At 38.2% G+C, this 10,004-nt stretch overlaps 1 protein-coding gene across 1 annotated transcript; it reads right to left on the bottom strand.

The window, feature by feature from the left end:
• Positions 1 to 7,550: 7,550 nt before the first annotated feature.
• LOC120149224 (probable serine/threonine-protein kinase PBL11) lies at positions 7,551 to 9,756 on the bottom strand. Its single transcript, XM_039162085.1, has 6 exons — positions 9,413 to 9,756; positions 8,886 to 9,205; positions 8,684 to 8,819; positions 8,413 to 8,546; positions 8,212 to 8,335; positions 7,551 to 8,131 (listed from the first exon to the last, which is right to left on the bottom strand). Exons 1-6 carry the CDS (start codon positions 9,525 to 9,527, stop codon positions 7,599 to 7,601), a joined length of 1,362 nt encoding a protein of 453 aa, XP_039018016.1. The 5' UTR covers positions 9,528 to 9,756; the 3' UTR covers positions 7,551 to 7,598.
• Between the last annotated feature and the right edge of the window lie 248 nt (positions 9,757 to 10,004).

Here is a 10,004-nt window from a genome sequence, read left to right as displayed (position 1 = left end):
TGTGGGGCCGCAACCAGTACAAAGTAGGCTGCTCCCACTATGGTGCTGAGACCAACACCAACGAGGGAACAACAGATGCCACCTAGGCGACCTAAAAGGGCCATGCCAAGACCAAGGCAAACATAGTGACGAACAGGTTCCAGACACACCCGCCCAAACTACCCACAAGCACGACCATCAAACAACAAGGGTCGCATATGGTCGTGACCATCGCACACCAAGCTGCACCTAGAGCCGAGGATAATGCACTGCAAGGTCAGCTGAGGGTTTTAGCCAATAAGTAATGAGATGCACTCGGGGTCGAGGCCAATGCACACCGAGTGTGCTCCTAGAACCGAGATGAATGCATAAAGGGGGGCACTTAGGGGCGAGGGTAGCACACATCAGGGGCACACAGGGTCGAGGCATGCACACACCGAAGGTGCACTGAGGGCCGAGGCCAGCACCAACTTAGGGCCTATCTACCTAGCAAGGAAAACCATTACTTAGAAAATAAAGCCAAGTAACATAGTCCTTGTTTGAATAGGACTCAAATATTAGAGTTTCAACTAAAGTAAAGAGTTTTACTTGTAGTTAGACTAGGAGTAGTCATGAGATGTAAGGGGACTTCATTATAAAAGGAGGCCTCCCTACCTCCATTGGATATAGAGAGTTTTTTGTGAATAAACTTAGGCATTCGTGCCAAATATTTCCCCACACACGCTTACTTACTTTTTTTTATGCTTTTTCATCATGCTTATTGTTATAGCAACATTAACTGAGGAGTTTAGGCTAACTTAGACGTCGAGCAACCAAGCGATGCATCTAAGGGATGCACAAACCAACTAGCCAACAGTCTACCCCGTATTAAGTAGTATCAGAGTCATGTTCGTGACTGGACTAGATGGCTTCACAACGTGGCGAGGCAGCAACATTTGAGGGCATCGAGACTCGCAAGGCAAAGAAGAAGTGAGGAACTTCGAAGGACATGCTCGCATCGCTCCAAGGTAAGATCATCAGACTTGAGGACTATGCAAGAGAGACCAAGGAGGTTTTGGATATGTTACAATGCATCGATCTTGAGAAGATGAGGTCATTAGATCTCGAAAAACTTGAAGCTTTGGAGAATATCCAGAAGGATGTGTAAGTGGCACTCAATGGATTGGATGCAAGAGTTCCCAACAAGATGATGCTTTTGAAGCCCAAATCCTGGATTAACTCAAGAGGTAGAAGAACTTAAAAACCAGGGTTCCAGAACTGAGGTTAAAAACCTAAAGAAGGAGATCGAGCAGCTCAAGACCGAGGTGGCCTGGTACAAGGCTGTCGTGGCTGGAAGCATGCTAACCATCACCCCCAAAGGTCAAGTCAAAGTCCCTAAACTAGAAAAGTTTAAAAGGACTAGGTAGGCCAAAGACGATGAAAATTTTATGTGGAACATGGATCAATACTTTCGAGCCATTGGCATCTAGAATGATATTGAGAAAGTAAACATTGTTTCTGTTTACTTAATTGATTTAACAATCTTATGGTGGCGACGTAAATGCACCAAGATAAAACGAGATGGAACCACCATTGGAACCTGGGCAGAATTCCAAGCTGAGTTTAAAGAGAAATTTTACCCTTATGATGCCAAGAACGAGACACAATCAAAACTAAGGGGTCTTAGGCAAGAAGGCTCTCTAAGGGAGCACATTCGGAAATTTTTCGAGTTAAGCCTATAAGTCCCGAGTCTAACCGAAGAGGATGGGTTCTTCACTTTCATGGACTAATTAAAGACATGTGCCAAAAACGAGTTGGAAAGGAGTGTCAAAGAATTTTATAACGCCTTGACAACCATCGAATCCCTCATCAAACTTGGTGTTAAGAAACCCAAGCCTCCCAAATCAAAAGTCGAGGGTCCTAGTAAGAGAAATCAAGATGAAGACCAAGAACAAAGTCTATCAAGTGATGATGAGGAGCCTAAAAAAGGCAGAACCTATTGACGCAACAAGTCAAAAGAGAATGGGGACATCCAATTGATCTGCTACTTTAATTGCCATGAGCAAGGACACTTTACAAGAGATTGCCCTCACACTAAAAAACTCGCAATCGTTACCGAAGAAGATGGTGATTCAGAGGAAGAATTAAGTAACTCAGCTCAATTACAAGTGTTAAGCCAAGGGTAAGTTCCAAGCGACGAAAGGATCACCGAGAGAGGGGACCACAAAGAGTACAAAATTACCCACTCTAAGTCACACAACATCAAAGCCGAAAGAAAGGGTTAATGTACGTTAACATCAATTTTCCCAGAAAATCCGGAGTTGCTCTCGTCGATATTGGGGAACCCATTTATTCATATCAAAAAGGGTCACCGACAATCTTGGAGTCAAAATTGAACCATCAAAAGGAGCAATCAAGACCTTCAACACTGAAGAAGTTCCAATCGTTGGAATGGCACGGACGGTAGAATTGAAGATTGGAGGATGAAAGGACAACGTAGACTTCATGATAATCCCCATGGATGACTTTGATTTTGTCATTGAGTTGAACTTCCTTATCCAGATCAAAGCATCTAGCCTTCCCTATGCAAATGTCATGAGCATCATGGATTCCCGATAGGAAGGTAGTGTCCTGTTGATACAAAGTGATCAAGATGAGACCAAGACCTTAACATTTATTCAACATGTCAGAATGCTCTAAAAAAGGTGAACACCACATTAGGAATAACTCTTAAAGACACAAAGCAAACCAAAGCAAACCTAGCGACGAGGGCATCACTAGAACAAGTGGGGGAGAATGTCATGGGCCGCGAACTTATGGGAGAGGTCGGCATACAAAAGACTACCCGTGGGGCCGTAACCAACACAAAGCAGGTTGCTCCCATTATGGTGCCGAGACCAACACCCACCAGGGTGCGACAGATGCCGCCTAGGCGGCCCACACCGAGACCAAGGCACATACAACAACGAACATGGTCCAGATAGCCTGCCCAAACTACCCACAAGCACGACCATCAAACAACAAGGTTCGCCTAGGGTCATGACCAACGCACACCAAGGTGCACCTAGAGCCGAGGCTAACATACAACAAGGTCAGCTGAGGGCTCTAGCCAACAAGCAATAGGATGAACTCGGGGTCGAGGCCAATGCACATAGGGTGTGCACCTAGAACCAAGATGAACACACAAAGGGGGCCATTTGGGGGCGAGGTCAGCACACATAGGGGGAACATAGGGCCAAGGCCTATGCACACTGAGGGTGCACTGAGGGTCGAGGCTAGCACCGACTTAGGGCTTGTCCACCTAGCAAGGCCGACCATTACTTGTAAAATAAAATCAAGTAACATAGTCCTTGTTTGAATAGGACTCAAATATTATAGTTTCAACTAAAGTAAAGAGTTTTACTTGTAGTTAGACTAGGAGTAGTCATGAGATGTAAGGGTACTTCACTATAAAAGGAGGCCTCCCCACCTCCATTGGATATAGAGAGATTTTTGTGAATAAACTCAGGCATTCGTGCCAAAAATTTCCCCCACACACGCTTACTTACTTTTTTTATGCTTTTCCATCGTGCTTATCATTATAGTAACATTAACCGAGGAGTTTAGGCTGACTTAGACGCCAAGCAACCGAGCGAGGTGTCTAAGGGCCGCACGGACCAGCTAACCGACAGTCTAGCCTCGTGTCACATAATAAAGATTTGTTACATATAGAATTCATTCACTGATGAGTTAGTGTAATATATATTTTATACGGATATGTACATATAACCCACCTGTCTTATTCTCCCGATTAAAAAATAATATCACAATATAATTTCTTAATTAATAAAACAAGGTACTATGGAAAGGAGTGAGTAGGGTTCATTCTTTTATTCCTTCTGAGGAGAATATTTCCAGGTGCATGCGCGAAACAAGGATTTTGAGTTTGATTGAGTACAAATTAAGCATGATAAACCTTGCAAAGCACGTTCAATTTGCTCTCCTTGACATCATTCCCCTCGCCTGTAAACTATGGTTCTAGCTTCTAAATGCATGTATTATTGATTATATCGTATTTATCATCATTGTGCATACAATAACAAATATCAATATTTAATATTTTTGAATAGTTACCATAATAGCGTGATGTAACCTGTATTTAAATTCTCGCCTGCAATCACTCCCTTAATCCTTCTCTCGTGCATAGAATAAAGTCATAAAAGCATATCATGGTTGTTTCTTTTATTGTTCATCGTTGACAATCTTATCACTTCCATTTGTTGTCTTTTTTAATACTAATTGAGTTAAAACCATTGAAAATCAAGCCTTGTTTTTGATTGATTTGAGTGGTACTCCATGATGAACAGATGTGATATATATAAAAACAATGCTTTCAAGCATACTTTGCTGGAAACTTTGAGGTTTACTGTATGAGACTTTTTAATCAACAGAAGAATGTCTCCTTCATTTGTCTTTTGTTATTGTTTGCCCTATCTTGTTCATAATATATAGGAACATGCTAGGTCTTAGTGCACCAAGAAACATCATATTATCAAGACTGTGCTTGTCTTGTTCATGGATAATAGTTGGTTTCTAGCTGGTTTTTATTTCCTCTGATCTGTAAAATGCTTTTATCGTCCCATTCTTGTTTTTTTTTTTAAGATTCCTCATAATTAACTTGATTGACGACACATGTTAATACTTGAGCACCAGAAATGCCTTGATTTTGAGTCAAATAATGAAGGAATAAAAATCATGATTAGAGATCCCACATTGTCATAATCATTCATAACCACCAACAGAACTGCCATGATCTCCACCTTCTACTCCATGAAGGTAGGCTTCTTTTGGCCTACCAGGGACACTGGAAAAAGGATCATATTTTATTGTCTTGGCCCTTGGGGCCATATCCTCTCTATTCAAGTACCCTTTTCTCTTCTTCTTCTTCTTGGTCGGTAAGGCATGCAAAGTGTATAAAACCTACAAACTCTTTAAACATTGATCAGGGTGAGCTTCTCAGTGCAGCCATGGTGGTAGCTTGGGAAGCAAAATAAAGAAAGCGATATTGGTGAGGTTCAATCTGAAGACGGATTTACGCATAGACTCGGTCGTAAAATACGATCTCAGATTGAGCCGCGCCAATATCACTTTCCAGTTTTCATATTCCTTTTCCTTTTCTTTTTGTAACATAGTATTACCATATTCACGTTCGCTGATTTTGCAGCAGAAACAAACTATCACTGGCTTTGCAGGTTTATTGTCGCACTGATGAGACGCAGGTACGTACGGGTAGAAATGTAGAGCTGTTTTGATCGTATCTTTCAACGGTGACCTCAACATGTATTATATCGATGCAAATAAATTTTCTTCATTTCCATTACATTTTGCTTCATCATGTTTATATTTTAGTACAGATACTGCTCGAGGCTCGAGCGTTCAATCTTCATTTCTGAGATAATTGGTGGATACAAACACATGGTGTTTACTTTTGAATCCATATTTATATAGTCTGATTACCAATTTGATCTGTATTATAATAACTAATTTTAATTATTCAAATATCTTATTATAGTAATGTTTGTAAGTACATTGTAATTGATTTTGATTTAATTGTTACATTGTAATTATAGAATTTGATTTTGATTTAAATTTCACTGCTTCATTCTCCAATGGCGGATTTGTCGTAATTATGAGTTGGTATCCATTAATCTGTAATTAAATATAATTCCACCATTTCATTATCCAATAAGGTATTTATGGGTTTGAGCGTATTCATTCTTTTATTTTCATCGTTAAATGCGTTCTGCTAGACATTCAAATTTCAAGTGTTCTTTTTAATATTTATAAAAAAATGTGATTTTTAAAATTTTGAATACCTTCATATAAAACTAACGTAAATTTAAATATTATCACATAAATTTCAAAATAAATTCTATATAATAACTTCAATAAAATGAAAATGCTGCTAATTTGCATGAAAATGTTATAGTAATATATTGACGTACTCGAGCCATTTTTTTTTAGTAAAATTGAACTATGGTCCTACTATTAATTAAAATCTTAGATTAAGATGATGCATTAGGAATGGAGTTTTCTCATGAAACAGTCCGATTGAAACTCCAAAGGTAAATATAAGTACAGATGGATCGAGGGATGTTGAAAAATATGGTTGTACTTTATAGAAATTTAAAAATTTTCTTATATTTGAAGTATTTTTCTTGGTACGAACCAATTTACCTTAGTGATTAAAAGAATTGTTGTTGTTCTTAGAGGTTACGGGTTCCAACGCCAGCGGTTGTAAGGGTGATTAGACGTTCATTGTCAAATGATTGAAAAATATTTAGAACAGATACTCTTCAGTAATCACCTTAACTTAATAAAAAAAGAAAAATGTTTTTACTTTTTCTTGTATTTTATATAAATATCTAATTACGTACTTTTCGAAATTTTATAATTTTGTATCACTTAAATTTTTAATATTAATCTCACACCCTTGACATAAATTCATGCTTATGTTCTTGAATATAATTAAAAATAAAATAAAGTCAGCGTCTAATTGTTAAATTATTAATTTAAAATGGAAATATTATTTATTTAATTTTAAATTTAAAATGAATTAAAAAATAAAAAAAAAATGGTAGACCAAGACTTAATTGACCTCATTTCAAAACTAAGAGAAATCCAAGATACGATTATATCCAAAAATGAAAATTATGATCTAATTGACCTAATTTCAAATTAAGTTAAAAGAGGCATAAAAAAATTAAATCCAAAAACTTGTAGAGAATCGTACCCCTCCATATTACACATAGTACTCCCCTTAATTTCCTAACGTTTATGAATGTCTAAACCTGTAATTTGTATAATACAAGAAATATTGAATATGGACACTACAAAAGTAACTAACTAATGAATATAAAATTTCTTAGAATAATGCCTATTAAACAATCAATTTAAAAACCATGGATTTTTACTTGAAAAAAATAAATAAACTTTTATAAAGATTGGTCGAAGAATTGAAGCCTTAAAAGAAGAACTAAATATGACCAATATTTTCCTTTTGTATAATTACAAAATGGAAATGAAAAATATATTATTTATTATAATTATGATAAAAATCATAAATTGAAAAGATACGAGGAACCCATAGGCAGGGCCAGACCCAGATCCATTGATTGGTCTGCATAATATATTATTTCCCTAATGTAATGGTCTCCAAGAAACAGAAGAAAGAAGTGTGCATTAGGAATTGGCAACGTAACTAAACCACCTTTTCTTGTGGAAATGATTTGCAGAATCAAGTAAAAGGCCCAGAAAGATTCCATATTGAATGCCGTACAGAATACGCAAGCGATGTCAAGATGCATTTTGCTAGTGATTTTCAGAATAAGTTAAAGGCAGCCAGGCAGGGATTAGATTCTAGTTTGAGCAGTTGATGTTTTTTCTCTTTCTTTGTTCTCTCTTCATTTCATTTGCTGCACATAACCCACTGCCTTTTATCTTGGACTGGAATCTGGATGGTTAGAATATATTCTGTTTCAGTCAATTGAAGAAAGAGAGAAGATTTAGATTTGAAGCAATGCATAGTGTTTGATCTAATTACAATACTGGGAAATTGCAAGATAATCTTCCCACATTCAAGGTTTGAACAAATCGCTTTACTACTTTAGCTCATCCAACCCTGAAATAGTCTTCACACAATCAAAGTTCGATTTCATGTCCATGCCACAATACAGATCATCTACGCTGTGCTTTCCGGTATTCAAGGGGGAATCTCTGGTGCTTTTGGACTGAGCATTGGGGAGTTGTTGATGAGGTCCTTTCAGTTTCTTTTTACGTCTCGCTTGTTGAGATAGACGGGAGTGATGGGATAATATGGCGAGATCGTTAAGGTATTGCAATGGAGTGAGGACCTTCACTACTTCGTCCATTGTCGGACGGGCTTTGGGGTCCCTATGGAGGCAGTTGTAAGCTAATTGAGAAACTTTAAGCACCCCTTTAAGAGAATAATTCAGTTCCAAACGGGGATCCACCAGTCGGTAAAGTTTCCTCTTGTCAGCTAAATACGGCCGAGCCCAAGCAACGAGATTCTGCTCCCCACTAGGACGCTTCTTGTCCATCGATCTTCGGCCGGTCAAAATCTCGAGTAATACAACACCGAAGCTATAGACATCACTCTTAGATGTCAAGTGTCCTGAGAGGGAAAAAGAACTCCAATGTTGAATCAAATTTCAATCTGTCAAATAGTCATATCATGTCTAAGAAGTCTAATACCTGTCATAACATACTCTGGTGCAGCATAGCCATAGGTTCCAACAACTCTGGTAGAAACATGTGTTTTGTCACCTTGAGGACCAGCTTTTGCTAGACCAAAATCTGAAAGCTTAGCATTATATTCCTGCAATAATAATTTCCATATGAATGATTCCATGAAACCAAGGGTATGAGTTGTTGACACCGGTACAACATACATACCAAATCGAGTAAAATGTTGGATGTTTTAAAATCTCTATAAATGACTGGCTCTGGACCACCATGGAGAAAGGCCAATCCTTTTGCTGCCCCAAGTGTAATCTTAATCCTATTTGACCAAGGGAGAGGTATTGTCCCTTTGCAAAATTAGACAAAACAAGGCAACATCAATATTTCTTTCATGTGAACTTCTATAACTGTCCGTTACAGCCGATTCACAAGGGATTTAAACCGAGTTGGAAAGACGAAAAGAAGGAAAATATTCGAGACTTACTTCTAAAAAGATGGTTTTCGAGACTTCCTCGGGTCATAAATTCGTATACAAGCAACCGCTGGTCGTCTTCGATGCAGTAACCGATTAGTTTAACAAGGTTAGGATGATGAAGTTGTCCAAGGAAGTCAACCTCCACCTGCAAAAGAATCTCTTTCAACATTGAATCTACTAACCCAATTCACATAGTACTATTTCTACTAACCACCCATTCTCTGTGGCCTTGAAGACCATCTGGTTTCAAACTCTTGACAGCAACCGTGATCCCTGAACCTGGTTTGGCCGGTGCTGTCCCGTTTTCCTCTATCCATCCTTTGAAGACATACCCAAAACCACCTTCACCAAGTATGCTGTCAGGCCTAAAGTTCCCTGTTGCAGATTTTAGCTCCTGATAAGTAAATTGAAGAAGCTGACATGGAGATTTGTTGGTTGATGTTGGTGGATCAGGATTATCAGATGAAAGACGATCTTCATTTGGTGGGCAGAGGTCCCTATGACTAGCATTTAGACATCTTGTCTCTGTAGCTGCACACAAAGATTGACAATCAGTCGTCTTCCTTTGATCGGTAATTCCATAAACATAAATGAAGAAATCAGAACCAAAGCAACACATGGGATTGATATCAGAAATCAGGCTGCAAAGAAGGAAGAAAACAAGTAGAAAACAAAAACAAAAGGCTAAAGAGAAAGAGACAATAATTATATAAATAGAATAAGAAAGAAAGAAAATACCAGCATCATAAACAAGACTAGTACGAGGGATAGTGGTGGCAGAGTGAGTAGAAGAAGAGGAGTTGCAAACGCCGCGCTTCAAGAAAACCCAACAGCCACAGTAGTTGTCAGCCATGGTTTGTACGTTGAAGTTAAACAAATGAAGAAGTTACTATAATTGCAAGAGGTTAAAGGGGGAGGAGAATAAGAGATTGGGCATGGAAATAAAGTAAAATGAACAAGAGCTAATTGAGTTGAAGGAGAGAGAAAGAGAGAGGATTGTGGGTGTCGGAGATTGCAGGCATCATCATAAACATCACCGCAGTACTGTTTACAAAATGAACTTTTTTTAACAACTTTTACCTTTGGAGGATGGCTATTGCCTCCTACTCTTCAATCCCAACTTATAAATACACTCAATGTCACTCGATTAAAATAATGACGGAATTCATTCTCTTCCGACAGTAAATCTTTTAAAAAAAACTGATATTCTCTGTCGCTAATATCACTTAATAGGTTATCTCACATAATTGACTAACCTTACCCTAAAATAAAATCATTAAGACCTAAGCCGAAGAAAGAGTAATTATTAGCAGTGTCAGCGTTGGAAGTA

The sequence above is a fragment of the Hibiscus syriacus genome, unplaced genomic scaffold (assembly GCF_006381635.1).
Source record: "Hibiscus syriacus cultivar Baekdansim isolate YM2019G1 unplaced genomic scaffold, ASM638163v2 tig00110998_pilon, whole genome shotgun sequence".
Taxonomy (NCBI): Eukaryota; Viridiplantae; Streptophyta; class Magnoliopsida; order Malvales; family Malvaceae; genus Hibiscus; species Hibiscus syriacus.
Note: the sequence above shows the minus strand (reverse complement) of the source record. Positions and strands in the feature narration are given on the sequence as shown.